Raw genomic sequence first — 18,014 nt, 5'->3', positions numbered from 1 at the left:
TCTGCCTCTACATACAAAGTCCCGTCTCTTACAAGAATGCTCCCTGGGATGTTGAAAGGACTGTGGTTGCCTTCATCTTATTTGGCCTCACGGATGCTCAGTGTTTCTTTTTTTTCTGCATTCTTGGTACAGTTCAGTGGACCAGGGGAGGAGAAGCTGAAACACGCTGCCGCCACATTCTGCAGTAACCAGCCTTTTGCCCTGGAAATGATCAAGTCTCGCCAGAAAAAAGATTCTCGATTCCAGACTTTTGTGCAAGTGAGTCGAGCAAGTTATATGACCCCCAACAAGTTTTGTATTATAGAATAAACTTGAGGAATTCTGACTTAGAATATTCATCTGTGTTAACATTAATTTCCCCCCTTCATTTTTGTTTTTATTTTATGAATATGGGTGTTTTGCCTGAATATATATGTCTGTGTACCAAGTATGTGCATGGTCCTGACAGGCCATTGGATTTTCTGGGACTGGAGTTACAGATATTTGTCAGCTGTTACCACATGGGTGCTGGAAATTGAACCTGGCTCCTCTGGAAGAGCAGCCAATGCTCCTAACCACTGAGCCATCTCTTCAGCCCCACCCAATATGTCAGCATTTTAAAAGAGCTTTATATTGCATCTTAAACTACTGGAAGGAATAAAGATGTTTTTGGAATGACAAATAATAAAAAATACACATGAAAATTGAAATATTTGACATAGATATTCATGTTTCTATAACAGTTTTAATTAGGAAAAAGCCATATTCACTTGTTCTGTGGTCTCAGCAGGCATTCTCCACTGAGCTATGGGCCTGGCTCTTTTAATAGCATTTTGTGGTAAGGTCTTATCAAGTTGCCCAGGCTTTTCCCTTGGATTTTAACAAATGTTCTCTATAGTTGCAGTCCTCACCTGAAGCTTGTTTAAGCCAATGGCTGTTTCTTTAAATTAATTAATTTTATTTAATTTTTATTTTTTGTAAACACAAAATGAGGTTCTGCTTTCTGGCTTGTTGTTGACCAGGAACTAGTCCTAGCTCCTCGGGATACCCATCTCCTATCCTGTGGCCTTTGAGCAGTCGACAGAGGTGGATTTTTGCTTTTTCTCCAAGCCAGTAGGAATGCTTTTCTCTGGTACAGATTGCTTTTAAAGTTAGGGGCTGAGAGACAGCTTGGTGGTTAATAGCACTTGCTGCTCTCGCAAAGACTAGAATTGGGGTCCCAGTCACCTCTGATGATTAAATCACAATCAAGTGATAGTAAACTTGCTATAGAGTAGATTCTGCCCACATTCAGGGGATGGAATCGTATATTCCCATTTATGTACTGGAGAATGGGGAACCTTGGAGAACACCCTAAAGATTTATTTTCTAATTACATAAGGACACCTTAAAGGTTTTTATTTTATTACATAAAGTCATGTTCATTCATCTATCACTGCTCTTTGTTAAAACAGCAGATTCAGTGGTTTGGAAGACTGGCCCACAGAGTCTGAAGTTTGTATTGTTACATTATTTAAAGGTTTGTGGACTTCTGATGCATAAGCTAGCGTATCCAGAGTAGTGATCCATTGTATCTACTTAGAATGATGGATAATAAGTTAGTAAATGTACCTTTTTTTAAACATTTTTTTTTTTGACACAGGGTTTCTTTGTCTAACTGTGGCTGTCCTCAAACAGGAGCAGGATGTGCAATGATTTTTCTCTTTTTAGAAGCATCTTTGTCTAATAACTAGGCTTCTGATACAGTGGTATTTCTAGTAAATACATGGTACTTGTTTTGTAATTATTTGTTCTAATACGTTTTGTTAGTTGACTTGTTCTATTTTAATTTTAGGATGCTGAGAGTAACCCCCTGTGTCGTCGTCTTCAGCTGAAGGACATCATTCCCACCCAGATGCAGAGGCTCACTAAGTACCCGCTTCTTTTGGATAATATTGCCAAATACACAGGTACAGCACGTTGGCTGAGACAAAAGCAGGGAACTGGAGAAATGGGTTAATGGTTAAGTGCTCTTGCAAGGACCAGGGTTGGGATCCCAGCAGCCGCCCCAGTGGCTCAGAACCACTGTAATTCTCAACTTCATGAGATCTGACACCCTTTTTTGGGTTCTGTGAGCACCCACATGCATAGACTCTTATATCAATAACGCACACACACACTTTCTTTAAAAGTTAAGAACAAGAATAGATTCTGCTAAATAAATATTTTTTCATAGCATTCTGATGCAAAGAATTTGTTTCTCCCAGTTGTATGGCAGATGTCGTGGTGTCTTCAGCCTGTTTAGTTTGGCATACTGTGTTGCGAGGGCTTCATTAAGGTCCCTGCCTGGTTTTTATTTCAGAATTATTTTTTAAAGACAACATATCACAGAGCCCAGTTCATCATGAACTCCATATATAGCTGAGAATGGTCTTGAACCCCTGATCCTCTTGTTCTTACCACCAAGTCAGTGGTTCTCAACCTGTGTGTCAAGACCCCTTTGGTAAACCTCTATCTTTAAAAGTACTTACATTATGGTTCACAGTAACAAAATTGGAGTTATGAGTTAGCAATAAAAATAATTTTATGGCTGGGGTCATCACAACATGAGGAACTGTATTAAAGGGTCATAGCTTTAGGGAGATTGAGAGCTGCTATCCAAGGTGGTGGGATTGTGGCCATGCACCCCACACCTGCATCTGTTTTTATCAAGCTTCTATTGGAGACAGCACGTGGAGGCCGTCTGTCTGTCTACTTTCTCTGAGAGCTTTTGCACTTAGCAGAACTGAATGTTTGGAGCAGAGGTCATTTGGAGCAGAGGCCATTTGGAGCACAGGTCATTTGGAGGTCGTTTGGCCTACAAAGAGTAGGGTAATTGTCACCTGAGCCCACAGGAGAAATTCACCCATCTTTGCTTTGGCGTCTCTCATTGATTTGAAAAGACTTTATACTAGGTCAGAGAGACATTTTGTGTCTATGAAAGTACTTATAGGAAGCTGAATAAATGCGTTACGATTCCAACCTTTTCATCTTGAAACAAATGATTCTGAGTTTTATGCCCCAAACTCCTGATTTCTTACACTTGAGACTAGGAATGCATATTGGGGACCACAATGGTCCCTGGCATAAATGTGGCTTTACGTTTTACTCTTAATGTGCCTGCCCAGTGGAGCTGTCCCACTGTTTGAAGATTACATTTTTCACTGTAGTCTGGTGGATCTCTTCAGAGCAGCGATGACAGTGTCCGTGATTTTGGTGAGCTTCATCTTTTAGCACTGCTAGTGTTGAATTTGTCCCTCCTTTAAGTGTGGTCTCAATTGCAAACTTATTCTGGAATTCTTCAAAGTTACCACACAAAAAGACCACAAAAGTGACCCAGTGGCCATGGTCATCTAGGTCACACACTGCAGCTCCAGGGGTGAGAGGGCCCTGTCTGTACAGCTTACAGAGGCCTTGCTTGTGAGTGCCTAACATTGGGGCTTTAATGCAAGGTTACTCTTGCATCTAGGGCTCTCTATTGTGATCTCTTCTTTCTTTTTTCATTCTTTTAGTGCTGGGATTGACTTACAGTTCGCACATGTTACACAAGAGCTCTGTCAATTAGCTGTATTACCAGTCCCTTAAAACAATATTTCAAGCTGGGCAGTGCCACACACCTTTAACCCCAGCACCCGGGAGGCAGAGGCAGGTGAATGTAAATTTGAAACCAGCTTGGTCTACAGTGTGAGTTCCAGGAGAGTCAAGGACACACAGAGAAATCCTGTCTTGAAAAACAAAACAAATATTTTGAGACAGGTCTTAGCATGTAGCTAAGGCTAGCTGCAAGCTTGTGATCCTCCTGCCTCAGCCTTGTAAGTAGCATGTAACTCCATACTTGGCTCTTTAAAAAAAAATAATGAGAATGTATGTTGTAAGTTATGATAACCAGAAGTCTGAGCTGTGTAGACTACCTGGATAGAGCCTGTGCCATAGGTTTTAACATGGTATATAAAGGTTGAAGGTATTTGTATATGTCTTCTTAACATTCGTTTGAATAAAATGAAGTAATGTGTGTGTACATTCTTTTTTTTCCCCAATTTTCTGTTTCTTCCCCATATTAGAATGGTCTCCAGAAAAGGAAAAGGTGAAGAAGGCTGCAGATCATTGTCGTCAGATCTTAAATTATGTAAATCAGGCTGTCAGGGAGGCAGAAAACAAGCAGGTAAGAAGAAAAACAAGGTACAGGATAGCATTAGGGAACGCTAAATGGGCATATCTGGAATCTGCAGTAACTGAGGGTATCATTGTACAACCAATGAGCAGGACATTTGTTTGCCACTCACAAGTGTTGTGTGAGTACAAAATGATGAAGCCCAGGAGGGAACTTGGCGCTGTCTATGAGAGTAAACGGCCTGTGCCTGTACTTCTGTCCTGCCATCTGTAGTGACTTCCTAGAGAGAAGTGACGACGTATCCCTACAAACAGACTGTACAGGAATTCTGTGGTAGCTTTATTCATGGTCATTCTAGGCTGGAAACAGCTCAAGAACTGAGCAGGAGAGCAGGTAAAGCATTTGTGGTATACTCGTGGATATAACCTAGAAGGCTGCCAGAGACAGGCAGAATGGTCTAATTAACACTGTAACGACTGAAAGAAGCCAGACACAAAGACCACACACACAATTTTATTTGTGTGAACTTACAAGATACTAAACTGATGAGTGATGTAAAGTAAATAAGAAAGGCAGTTGCCACCAAGGACGTAGTGTAGAGATCTAACTGGGCAGAAATACAAGGAACCTTTCTGAGACCATACTAATACTTCATGTCCTGTGGGAGATTGAGTTATACAAGTGTATTGTTTGTCAGAATTCATGAGAAAAATACATTCAAAATGCATGCATTTTACTGTGGGAAAAGTTTAAATAAAGAACCAAAGGGTTCTGCAAGATGGCTTAGCAGATGAAGGCACCTGCTGCCAAGCCGACAACCTGGGTTCGGTTCCTAGCACCCACACAGTGGAAGGAGAGAACTGACTCTCCACAAGCTTTCCCTGATGTCCACACAAGGCTCCTACACATAAACATGTATATGCATGCACACTTCTGCATACATAAAACTTTAAAGGGGGGGGGTGGAAGACTGGAGCGATGGCTCAGTGGTTAGAGCACTGACTGCTCTTCCAGGGGTCCTGAGTTTAATAACCAGCAACCACATGGTGGCTCACAACCATCTGTAATGGGATCTGATGGGCTCTTCTGGTGTGTCTGAAGACAGCTACAGTGTAATCACATACATAAAATAAATAAAATCTTTAAAAAAAACTTTAAAAAAGAAATCACTCATAAATACTGAATTTAATGATATGTATTCCATGATAGTATACATACTACAGTATTTCGTGGGGTATGTACTTATGCAAGCTTATTTAGAAATGTACCTAGAGCATCAGGCAAAACCAATTGTGGAGAGATGGGCAGTCTGTAATAGACACAGTGAGTGCTGATTGTAGATCGCTCTGTCGCATGCTTACATACAAGAGCCTTTTTTGTTTTTATGACGAGAGGAAATGCTCAAGCCCTTTGAAGCAGTTGGTTTTATAAATTTATCATACAGACATATCTACACAGGTGTACAGCATGCATGATTAGACATTTATCCTACAAAGTATTTTTATAGGGGTACAACACACATGACTAAAAACCTGTTTTATTACTGTTTCATTTGTTATTGTCAAACACTGTAAGTAACCTCAGTGCCCATTAGTAAGGTGTACTTTTAATTGATTCACCGAGTTTGAAGCGTAAATATGATGTGGTTATTAAAGAAAACACATCTCTGTGTGCTTCCGTAAAACAGTCTTCGAGATATACTGATAAACCCCATACACTGAGAAAGAGGAAAGTATCTTAGTTTGCTTCTCTCTTGCTCTGGTAAAACACTTACCAAAATCATCTTGGTTAGGAAAGGGTTTGTTTGGCTTACTTTCCATATTGTAGTCCATCTTTGGGAGGCCCATGCAGGAGCTTAGTGGCAGGAACTAAAGCAGAGAGACCATGGAGGCAGCTTACTGCATTGCTCCCCATGGCTTGTTCAGCCTGCCTTTTTTTACAGCTCAGAATTACCTGCCCAGGGATGGCTCTGCCTGTACTGGTCCAGGCCCTCCCACATCAGTCAGTAATTTAAAACAGTGTCCCACAGACTTGACTACAGTCTGATGGAGGCATTTTCTCAATTGAGTTTCCCTCTTCCAGTTGTGTCAAATTGACAAAGAAACAAAACAAAAACCCCAGCAGTTAGTGTACTGTATGAAGAGATGAGAGGACTGTGTACTGGAACACTCAAGGAATGCCAATATTATGTTCCTACATCTTGTTTTATTAAAAGGCTGTATATATACACACAACACACACAAACTCATACACATGTGTATTCTGTTTGCATAGGATTTTCTCCAAAGTCACCCAAGAAATGAACATCAGAATTGCTTCTTTAGAGAAAACGGGAGGATGTCAGGGGAGAGATGAGATTTTTTTTTTTTATTTTATACATTCTGAATTCTGTCCTGTGTACATGGTTTATATGCTCAGAAAATAGGTATAAGCTTACTTAGTTTACTAGGTTTAATGAAAGATCTTAAGGGGCAGCTGGGTAGGAGGGAGAAACTAAGAAATTGAGTTTCTCCAGTGATGAGGGAAGGTCTGCTAAGAAGGAGGGGGCTAGTCTATCACAGTTGGTATTGCAGTTTGTAAAATGCAGACTTAAAGACATGATGTGACTCAGAAACAGAGGTCATTGATGCATAAGTCTAACCTTGGCTCCATCCTGATTAATTTTCAGCGCTTAGAAGACTATCAGCGTCGCCTTGATACCTCCAATCTCAAGTTGTCCGAGTACCCAAATGTTGATGAACTCAGGGTGAGAGACGATCTAATCTTTTAAAAACATACAGGAAAAGTACTAAAGCCCTGGCAGGGAGTTACTATCCCAGTGGGAACAGCCATCCTTGAAGGAGGTCTGCCTGGTAGATGTCTGCATTTGTGACTTCATTCTGCTTGTTGAATGTCTGCTGTGAGTTAAGGGTGCATTCATATTTGTTACAGGAGTGTTTTGTGAGAAGCTGTAAGTATGTGGCAGGGATTGTTTGAGGACTTGAGATCACTAGTTACAAGAATATTTTAATTTGCTCTGTACGTTTACCACAAGGACTTTTCAGATCACTGAGTAAACATAATCTTTCTGTGACCCTTTTAGAAAGCATGAGGGTTGAAACCAATACAGGAGTAGCTACAACTTCTGGTGCCTGGACTTTAATATTAATAATTTTTTTAGGATATTAAGTTTCTTTTTTAAAATCTCAGTTCACTGGTGGTTGTTTTGGCAGAGTTACTTAATATCCATGTAAAATAAACTTGTAAGTCATACACAGTAATTTTTTAAAAAAGCATGCTAATATATATATTCCTTTACCTTCCAAAGAATTCGAGTTCCCCTCACAATGCTAGTGCTAAGCCATGGCTCTTCTACTAAGGAGCAAGTTTCTGGCAGTGATAGTGCTTGGTATTCTTGTAACAAATGCAGTCCCTTAAAACTTTCTTTGGGAGGCTGGAGAAATGGTTTAGCAGGTAAGCATGCTAGGAATTAGAATTCTAAACCTCAGAAACCCTGTCCATATGTGCACACCCAGCACGCACCATAGGCATCTGGTTTATTGAGCTGAGGAGTAAGGATCCTTAGTGGATCTTTGTAACGCTGTTCATAAGCCAGCACTCATCCGGAGGGAGGTTTGGAGAGAATATTCACGAATGCTTTTCTGTAAGATGCTTCTGCTTCAGAAGGTTTTGTACAGGCTATTTTAATGTGGACGGTTCCATTTTCAAGACAGGTAGCAGTAACCTTTTATATTAAGACTGTTCTGAAAAGATAAGTTGTACTGGCTGGGACTCCACTGATGAAATATTCTTGGAAGTGATTCATGTTTAATTCTGTTTATTTCGGCAGAATTTGGATTTAACGAAAAGAAAGATGATTCACGAAGGGCCGTTGGTCTGGAAGGTGAACAGAGATAAAAGCATCGGTGAGTCTAGTGTTCTGTGGGTGAGGGGGCGAAGAGTCCAGGAAAGCCTACCAGTGGGAAGCACCTCATCTTCAGTTTTCACTGAGAGGGCGGTGCTGTTCCGCAGTACCTACACACTGATGGGACATCTGTTGTGTATTTGTGAGGTGGAAAGCATGTTGCATGCTCATTTAGGAGCACAGCAGAAAACTGTCATGCTTCAGCCATATTTCCATCATCGATCTGCTGGTCAGTCTTTGAGTTTTCTGTAAGCTAGTATCTTTCAGGCTCTTGCAGTGAGAGAACATTATTTTTTAGTTCTTGCAAATTCTTAAATGATGCTCCCAAGAAACATACTAAAATGAACTATTAAAAATGAAGTTTAAAAAAGATAGTTTGCAAGTCTGTTTTGTAAAATTAGCTAGGTTTTCCAGAAATAATTTTCTTTGCCATATTACTTTAAGTTTCTGTACTTACCAGTTTGTATATGTTTTAATTTCTAGATCTTTATACGCTGCTGCTGGAAGACATTCTTGTGCTGCTACAGAAGCAGGATGACAGGCTGGTGCTAAGGTGTCACAGCAAGATTCTGGCATCCACGGCCGACAGCAAGCACACCTTCAGCCCTGTCATTAAGCTGAGCACGGTGCTGGTTCGGCAGGTGGCAACAGGTGAGCGCGTCTGCTGCAGGACGCGGACTCGTGGGCTCAGTGCGTAGCTGTGCAGGGCTTCGGTTGTTGAAGCACCACAGCCGACACTGGTTTGGTTATGTTTCTGTGTGTGGGAAATGTGAATGGAATTTGTCCATTGTCTATACACCGAATTCAAAGTGTACGCCTCCAAATTATTTCAGACAGCAAGGTTTTCTCACTGGTTTTCTGCATTTGAAATCGTAAGTACAGTTACTTCAGTGTTAATTTTATGTTCGTTAAATACCAGGAAAGGTGTGAGTGCTTTGAGGGTAACCCCAGTGAGATGGCTATCATTAAATGGTGTGTTTTTGTGTTGAAAAAAAAAAAGCGAAAATTGAAGAGGCGGGTTAATTTATTTACTTTTGTTTTAATTTGATCGTATTTTATGTGTATGGGTGTTTTGGCTACATATATGTCAGTGCACCAAAGGCGAGTCTGATGCCTTTGGAGGCCAGAAGAAGGCGTTGGATTCCCTAGAACTGGAGTTAACAGAGCTGTCATGTGGGTGTTGAAACCCAGAGTGCTTAACTACTGAACCATTTCTCTAGCCCTGAATTTGTTTTTATATCAGTCTAAGGTGGTAAGCTACAGTTTAACTGGATTATGATGAGCTACTTTATATAACTTAATTTCATGACAGCAAAATTTGGAAAGACTTTTTCCTGTTGTGTTTTCCAAACATTCTTAACAACTTAGAAATACAGCAGTTTAAAAGAAACGTGAAAGGGAAGGATAGCATTGGGTTCAGTAGTATAGATGCATGGGTGTGTGTGTGTGTGTGTGTATGTGTCTGTGTGTGTGTGTGTGTGTGTGTTCAAAAAAGCATTTTCATTTCAGAATTATAGACTTGTTAGAATTCCAAGCACGGTATACTTTGGCAGGACATAGCCTTTATAGGACAGAACTTTTATGAGTCAGCTGTGTTTATTGTTTGAGAATTTCATGTGTGTATATAATGCAAAATTTTGGTTAGATTCGCTTTCTAGTCCTATTCCTACTTTTCTCCCCTCTCCTTCTCCTTACTTTTCTGTCTCAACTTAATGTGCTCTCTCTCTTTATTTCAATCCCCAGACTTCAAGTAATTTGAACTTTGACTTATTTTTGTTTCTAATTAAGTTCTGTGTTGACTTTTATAAACATTACTTATTTAAGTTATAATGTAGCTTACAGTGAATTACACAAAATTTAAATTTATAACTTTATCAAGTTTTTCAAAGTGAGCATACGTTATTTTATCTAAATTAAGATGCAGAATATTAACACCTGCATGTGGGAATAAGTTTGTTTTCTTCTTTTCTAGATAACAAAGCTTTATTCGTCATCTCCATGTCAGATAATGGAGCCCAAATTTATGAATTGGTAGCACAGACGGTTTCTGAAAAGACGGTGTATGTATCAGATTTAATTACCTTTCTCTAATTGATATTGTATTAGCCAAAGTATAAATGTTCCACATACTTGTTTTCTTAAGATTTATGCCATCGTGTGTGTGTGTGTGTGTGTGTGTGTGTGTGTGCCTGTGCACATGCATGCAGATGCCTGCAGAAGCAGGAAGAGAAGGGTATCAGATCCTCTGGAGCTGATGCTACAGGTGGTTGTGCTCACTGGGTGGGTGCCAGGAACTGATGAACAGCTATCCTGTGGAAGAGCAGAGGACTCTCTAACCACTGGGCCATCCATTCACCCTACAGGCTTTCTTGTATAAAAAGATTCTGAAAGACACTGTAAAATCAAGTACTTCCTCTTATATTCTTTTGGAAACATTCCTCTAAGAATTTGTTTCTTTTGAGATTGAAGTTTTCATTTTTATTTTATTCTACTTAAAGTAAATTTTGTAAAGAAAACAATTTCCCAAGTTCCAAGTTAATCTTATAAATGGGTAACGTGCTCATGTTAGGATTTTCTTTAAAGTATATTTTAGAATCTCTACAAGAGTGTGCCAAAATAAAGATGTTCTCTGGCAGCACATGGTGTTTGGGTTTTGTTTTCTCTTTTTCATTCCAAGTGTATTCACGGGTGTTTCTGCTTTCCTCCTGGGTTCTGGATCTTTTTTACCCGCTCTGAAGCTGGCAAGACCTCATCTGTCGAATGGCCGCGTCAGTGAAGGAGCAGTCCACCAAGCCGATTCCCCTCCCACAGCCGCCACCTTGCGAGTGAGTGCCGGTGCGCTCCTGTCGGGAAGACGTGAGCAGTTCACTTGAATGCTGAAGTTTGGGCGTCTGCTCAAGCTCAGGGATTGTTTCTTTTCTTTTTCCCTTTTCTACAGAGGAGACAATGATGAAGAGGAGCCATCCAAGTTAAAAGTGGGGCACCATGACCTTTCAGTCGCTGGGCTGCACAGTCCTGGTAAGCTGCATAGACAAGTATGTGGGATGTAACATGTTACCTATGCAAACGATGACTATGCCGGCCCCAACCATGCATGTCAGCACCTCTCAGCTTTCCCTGCGCCAGCACAGCACCGCTCTGTGCTGTGTGTTCTCCAGGGGATGATGTCTGAAGCTTATATGGCTTACCACTGCCCCCACCATAAATGTTTTATGTTGAAAATGAAATGTCTGTTAAGGTATAATCTACCTTTTCTGTTCCACTGAACAGACAGAGTTTTGGGATTAGAATCTCCCTTAATTTCATCAAAACCTCAATCCCATTCACTGAATACCCCTGGAAAATCAGAGGCGGAGCATCTCTTTGTGGCCGCAACACAGTTTGCAAAGGAGCAGCATGCAAATGGGACACTCAAGGAGGGTGACGGCGGGTATCCAGTCACAGTCCCAGATCCACACTTGCCCATGTCAGAGGAGCGGTGGGCATTGGATGCACTGAGAAATTGTAAGTTTTTTCATAACTTGTGGAGATGCTAAGTACCAGAGTCATGTGATGTGTTGGGAAGTCTTTAGAGAGAAAAGGCAAGGCATTTTTGTGGAAAATACACAAAAGTCTAACCTATGATTTTTTTTTCCCCAAGAAGTTTATACTCTAGTCGGGAAGATAATGGGCTCCTACTGCCACTTTTCAAAGCAAATTATTCCAGGAATAATAAGGCTGTGTGTGTGTGTGTGTGTGTGAGAGAGAGAGAGAGAGAGAGAGAGAGAGAGAGAGAGAGAGAGAGAGAGAGAGAGAGAGAGAGAGAAATCTATCTGGGTTAGTGTAGTCAGAGAAGGGAAGCAGCAGATAGAAGCAGAAGAAGCTATGTTTGTTTCTTATTTGAGAATGATTAAGATTAAAATAAATGTGTAGAATAGAGCCATTCAGACAAGAATCAGTAGGAGCAGGAGTACATGCAGGAGCCATAGCTCCAGCACAGAGAGCAGAGCAGTGGCCTGTGCACAGGTAAGCTGGCCAAGCATAGGATGAGAAGTCCCACTGTTATAAATTTGAAATACCTGGTTATGTCTTCCATATTTGATGGACAGGAACATCATAGAATTTTAGTAGCTGTTTTATATTACACGTGCTCTGCATTTTGTGTGGAGATTTAATATTCTTCATAAAAGCTTCTAACACACACACACACACACACACACACACTTCCTTGTTTGCTGTCCCTCCCTAGCTCTCCCAGCCTTGTTGGGAACTGCTGTACAGACACATCTCTCAGGTACAGTGAGGTGGAGAAAGTCCAAGAACAAGTTGCTCCAGCTACAGGGAACCATGTGAGATTTTTAAAGCTAGTATGACGGACAAAAATGTATTGTCTGAGACGTGTACTGGCTGAGATATGCTCAGGAGTTTGGACAGGAAGAGGCTTGGAGTAGTGCCTCACACAGTCATCCGTCACAGTTAGACTCAAGGCTGAAAGGGTTTAGACTAGAACAAGCACCGTCCACAGAGTGACTCCAGACTTAGAACAGTCTGTGGATGTTTCGGCAAAGGAAGGGGCTGTCGGGTGACAGTTTCAGTGCTTTCCTGGGAAATAAGAGCTGCACAGATCACTGTGCCTCCCCACCTCCATCACTGCTTTTCTTCCACTGTGTGGACTAGGAGCGTGGACTCAAAATGTCACAGTCCAGACAAGGAGTGACAAGCTGTGCCAAGGAGTAGTAGCAGGACATGGAGTTTTAGGGCTGGCATTTTGGGGAGCCATTAAAGTGCTTGAGAAAGGGGAAGTGTTTTTTTTTTAGACCTGAGCTCTTTATTAGAGAAACAGAGGGTCAACCCTGTGGCGGAGTCAGGAAGTTGCAGTTGTTTAAAGTCTCCTGTATTCAGCGTTATCCTGAGGTGACAGACTTAGTGATGTCTGGTCACTTGATGGCTTGGTCCTAGGACTGGCATCACCTGCAGATGTTTGACATAAGACTAGCCAAGGGTAAACTGGATCTTAGTTCTAACATCCTCAAGAAGCCATGTCACCAGTAAGGTAATTTAAACAAACAAACAACAAAAAAATCTAAGGAATCCTTACTTTGGAACTTACATACATATATTACTACCAAATCATTGGGATTTAAGTTTACTATATGGTTTTATTGCATTCACCATTTAGGAAAATTGTTAGAAAAAAAAATAATGCCTATAAATATAGAGTCTGCTCTTGAGAAGAAAAGCATTTGCTGGCCTAGCTGAAGCAGAGTAGGCACTTGGTGTCAAGTGTATTTAGGACTTCTAAATAGTAGGCCTCCCTATTCAAAATGCAATACTCTCGTAAGGTGCATTTTAATGTTAAATGTGGTATAAAAGATAGATTCTTGATTGCATGTTTCAAGACAAAAATGATTGTGTAGGATTCATATTTTGGTTGTATATTATCAAGATAACGTCCTTAGTTTTAGAGGGGATTGGAAACTCAGCTGCCAGATTTCGATCGGCAGTGAGGCTGTGGTAATCAATTTCCCCCTCTTCTCTTCTTCCTGCCCTAAATCTCTAGTGGGCTTGTTGAAACAGTTGCTGGTACAGCAGTTAGGTCTCACTGAGAAGACCACTCAGGAAGACTGGCAGTCCTTCTCAAGATACAGGCCCCCTTCTGAAGAGGTGCAGGCAGACAGTGGCATCTCGGACTTGGAAAATGTTAAGACTTGTCATGCCGGGGAAGGACAGATGTCTTTTAAAACTGGAACTGGTGACGTTGCAATTTGTGACAGTCCACGGACTTCAACTGAGTCTTGTGCTGCACAGGACTCAGTGACACTGGCATCCCAAGACAGCCAGGCAAGTAACATTTTAGTAATGGACCACATGATCCTGACCCCAGAGATGCCTACTGCAGAGCCAGAAGGGGGTCTGGAGGACAGTGGAGAGCACTTTTTTGATGCCCGTGAAGCACATAGTGATGATAATCCATCAGAAGCTGATGGAGCAGTTAAAAAGGAAGAGAAGGATGTTAATTTACGCATCTCAGGCAAGTGGCTTTCACATTTCAACTTTGATTGTGACTATTGTAAACTGTCTTGTATGCTGTAATGGATGTTGTTTCAGTGTCTAAGGGGTGTGCATGTGTGTTTATTTCTTCATACAACAGATAGTATGTTCTTTGCCAGAAACCGTCATAGAGGCTGGGAGATTAAACAGTGAAAAAATGCCAGAAACTTCATTGTTCCTAAGAAGCTAAAGTGCCTGAAGGGAAAGAGTAAGGGAAATAAAGAGGCAAGCAAGTGATAAACGTCAGATGTCAGAAGCATTAGGAAGCAAAAAAGGGCAGCTGCAGCCAGGGCAGAGAGTAAGAGCAGACATGGGCTCATCAGTCTAAGCAGGAACCCAAGTGTAGGGGAAGGCCATGTGGATACCTTGCTCAGCAGCGAGCACTGGCAGAGTTTGCTTCTGAAGTTAGGGAGTACAGGGCAGGAGAAAGCAGCAGGAGCCCAGGAACGGGTGTTTGGCAGGCGAGTGGTATTCTGGTTGTCATGTAAGGACTTTGTGGCTAAGGCTCTGACTAACATGAAGTTGCTCGGAAATGACTGGAGATTTGCTAATGTTGGCTTTAATCTGAACTAAATTCTGGTAGAATTAAAACTAAACTTGAGAGGTGGCGGTTCCTCCACTGTGGTAGCTTTGTCATTATGATCTTATGCTGGTTGCATAGCTAATCTCATCAAGCTGTCCTGTGTCCACCAATAGGAAACTGTTTGATCCTTGATGGCTATGATGCAGTGCAGGAGAGCTCCACAGATGAGGAGGTTGCCTCCTCATTCACCCTGCAGCCTGTGACAGGCATTCCTTCTGTGGACTCCAGCCACCAGCAGCAACATTCCCCTCAGAATGCTCATTCTGAGGGGGCAATTTCACCATTCACCCCAGAGTTCCTGGTCCAGCGCCGCTGGAGAGCTATGGAGGATGCTTGTTTTGAGATCCAGAGTCCCTCTTCTTGTACAGATTCACAAAGCCAAATCCTGGAGTACATTCATAAAATAGAGGCTGACCTGGAACACTTAAAGGTACGCCCCCTTTCAGCATCCATAGCACTTGGTCCTAAGAACACAGTTGGCAGAGTGCAAGTTTGGAATGATGGGATCCCGATGTCCAAAGATGGTCCAGGTTCTGTATTTACCCATTGTTACTTTCCTTAACCACGAAGCATGAATAGGCCTGAATCCAAGCTGGTATGCACACTGTTTGTCTTGAGACAAATTATAAGAACAAGAAAATTATAGGTTTGTAGCTAGTTACATGTTTTCTGGGTTTCTAAGTTTTAAGACTAAATACTGGGTCAGTTGGTTTCCATGGAGTTGGATGATACAGTGTGATTTAGCTGGGCTCTTGGCTGCGAATCAAGGCCAGGAAGTGCTCTGACTGCTGGAGCCTCTCAGTTATACACATGTATCTCATGAAGTAGTGTTGGGAGTTTCTTAGAGGCCATGGCAGGTAAAAATTGACCTCAGTGGTTTTTGTCAGCAAAAGACATGAGCCCAAATGGAACTTTTGGAAATTGGTAGTGAAAGACATTACTGTGCTGGTATTTATGAAAGAGACTCTATTTTATTTTATTTTATTTTTATTGAAAATAGATCATTTTTATACAATATCTTCTGATCATGGTTCTTCCCCCTTCTTCCAGATTCTTCTGGATCCTTCCCACCTCACCACCTATCCAGCTCGGTGCCTTTTCTCTCTTTTTACTAAACATGTAGGCAAACTAAAAAAGACAAACCATCCAGAATAAAATCAAACAATAACAACTACAAAAAAGAAAAAGCATGAGAAACACACACATACACACACACACACACACACACACACACATCCCCGTGATGTCATTCAGGTGGGAGGTGAAGTGTTGAAGTAAGCCTGTTAGCTCAGGGCTTGTCTCAACTTTTCTTTCAGCTCCATGTAGTAGATTTTTTAATTTAATTTCATGTATGCCATCATGTGGCCAGCAAGGCCGGTATCTAGGTAGCCTCTGTGTTTGTTCATCTGTCACATGATATGGGTCCTTTCCTGGGTGACTCATCTTTACTTGGTTCCCCAGTGTTTTACACGGAGAGGTAGGCCACTCATTCAAAGGAAATCAGCCTCCGTCCTGGATAACCGTATCTTTAATGGTCATGTTGATGTTGAAATTGGGGGCCATGCACCTTTAACAAGGAGTAATTTTATTCCTATTGTCAACTAAATTTTATTTTTCTTGTGCCATCCCCATGAAAAATCTTTGATGTTACAGAAGGTGGAGGAAAGTTACGCTCTTCTTTGCCAAAGGCTGGCTGGCTCAGCCCTCCCTGACAAGCTCTCAGGTATGTGAAATGGTGAACTTATCCTGACTAACAGCACATTGGATAAATAATTTATTATTCTTCAACATGAAAACCCGTGATTTTATTTCTGTCCTTAAAAAAAACGGCTTGTTTGTAAGCATCATGTGTCAAGTTTGCTGACTCTGCTCTTCCTGCTCTCAGAAGAGCTGTGGTTGTCAGTCCCTGTGCCAACCCTCGGCTCTCTTCCCTTTCCAAGCTGAAGGCAGAGTGGAGAAGCCTGGGAAACCCTACACTCTCTCCTGACACTAAGGCAGCGTGGCCCCTGGCTGTGGCTAAGCTTGTGTGCAGTGCTTAAGTTCATACTCATCTGCTTGTGGGCTCAGAGGCTACACTTCTGATTTCAGAGTGAACAAAACTTCAGTGTTGCATACATTTCCACTGTGCCTGCAGGTTGCATACATGTTCTTCACAATGTTAATTTGCTCTTAATTGAGTTTCCATGTATCTTCTTCCTTCTCAGATAAAAGTTAGAGCCCCGTGTCCTGGAGGTGACTGCAGGTTGTTGGATTTTGAGTATCGGCCCTGTATCAACCACATCCCGGCTCCAGTGTGGACACAGAGTGTGACAGAGGATCTGCCTGGAACCACCTGGGCTCAGCCATGCCCCAGGGTACCCCAAGTGGGACTAGTTCTTCATTCTGGCAGCTGCACACATCTGTCAGTGAGGGAATGCCAGGTCTCTCACTCTCCTCTCCTCACGATCAGAAATGCATTTTGATTCAGAATAAAAACCAAATGTATAGAGCTTTGGGTGTAGGATATGAAATTGTACGTAGGTAAGAAAAAGAAAATCAGATGTATTTATTTGACTTCATTCCGTATTTGAAAGCACACTTTAATTTTTACTTTGCCTTGTTTTATTTTTAATTGAGTAGTGAGAGTTTTAGCCCTTTGTATTTAGCACACCCACGGATCAATTGTTCCTGAAGCTGAAGTCAGGTTGGGGACGGAGAGGTTAGTAGACAGGCAATGCAGAAGAGGAAAGAGGACTTCCATGGCCCTCACTAACCTGTAACCCAGCCCTCCTGTCCAGAACGCTGCCTTTCTGAGGGTCATCACAGAGGTGCCGCATGACTTCTGTGTGGGGATGACATGGGCTGTGTGCCCGGGGACTCGGAGCAGGAGGACCTCCTCCCAGCCCAAAGCGAGCATCTCCTACTGGGTTCCATCCCAGGAAACAGGAATCCTCAGTACACTAAATGGCAGGCACTTGAAAATGGGTGTGTTTCCCTTGTGTTGTCTTTTCTATTGATAGTTGGGATTTGGGAGAGAAGAAGACAAATTTTTATTTTCTTGATTATGAATTTGTTATTCTTGGTATTGCTGCATTGTAAAATGATACACTGACTGGCACTTGTATGAAATATTCCCTGCAGAGGAAGCAGGAAATAGGAACAAAGAAATGGAATGCTTCAGTGGTGGTGGGTGCTGCAGAAGGGTGGGGTGGGTGGGAGAGGAGTCTGAGGAGGTTTTGGAAACTGAATCACTACTGAGTTGAATCACGGCTGTCACTAGAACGGCTACTGCTGATTGTAAGGCCAGTAAAACATTAGTACCTGGACGGTTGACTCTTCCGTTTTTGCACTGATGGTGCCAAAGGGCTCTGAGTCACACACAGAGCCGAGGGAGGGCAGAGGAAGGCGTG

At 41.9% G+C, this 18,014-nt stretch overlaps 1 protein-coding gene across 2 annotated transcripts in view; it reads left to right on the top strand.

Annotated features, from left to right (window-relative positions):
• Positions 1-17,795, top strand: part of ARHGEF12 (Rho guanine nucleotide exchange factor 12) — a 116,483-nt gene extending 98,688 nt beyond the window's left edge. For both annotated transcript variants that reach the window (XM_080930232.1, XM_080930231.1), the window contains 14 exons: positions 133-258; positions 1,814-1,928; positions 4,059-4,159; positions 6,777-6,854; positions 7,938-8,013; positions 8,496-8,663; positions 9,985-10,072; positions 10,751-10,837; positions 10,951-11,030; positions 11,283-11,516; positions 13,552-14,022; positions 14,739-15,055; positions 16,279-16,348; positions 16,830-17,795. In XM_080930232.1, coding sequence (XP_080786358.1) covers positions 133-258; positions 1,814-1,928; positions 4,059-4,159; positions 6,777-6,854; positions 7,938-8,013; positions 8,496-8,663; positions 9,985-10,072; positions 10,751-10,837; positions 10,951-11,030; positions 11,283-11,516; positions 13,552-14,022; positions 14,739-15,055; positions 16,279-16,348; positions 16,830-16,840 — 2,022 coding nt within the window. In that variant the 3' untranslated portion in view covers positions 16,841-17,795. The remainder of the gene's footprint in view (positions 1-132; positions 259-1,813; positions 1,929-4,058; positions 4,160-6,776; positions 6,855-7,937; positions 8,014-8,495; positions 8,664-9,984; positions 10,073-10,750; positions 10,838-10,950; positions 11,031-11,282; positions 11,517-13,551; positions 14,023-14,738; positions 15,056-16,278; positions 16,349-16,829) is intronic.
• Positions 17,796-18,014: the final 219 nt, after the last annotated feature.

This window comes from Micromys minutus (assembly GCF_963924665.1).
Source record: "Micromys minutus genome assembly, chromosome: 16".
Taxonomy (NCBI): domain Eukaryota; kingdom Metazoa; phylum Chordata; class Mammalia; order Rodentia; family Muridae; genus Micromys; species Micromys minutus.
Note: the sequence above shows the minus strand (reverse complement) of the source record. Positions and strands in the feature narration are given on the sequence as shown.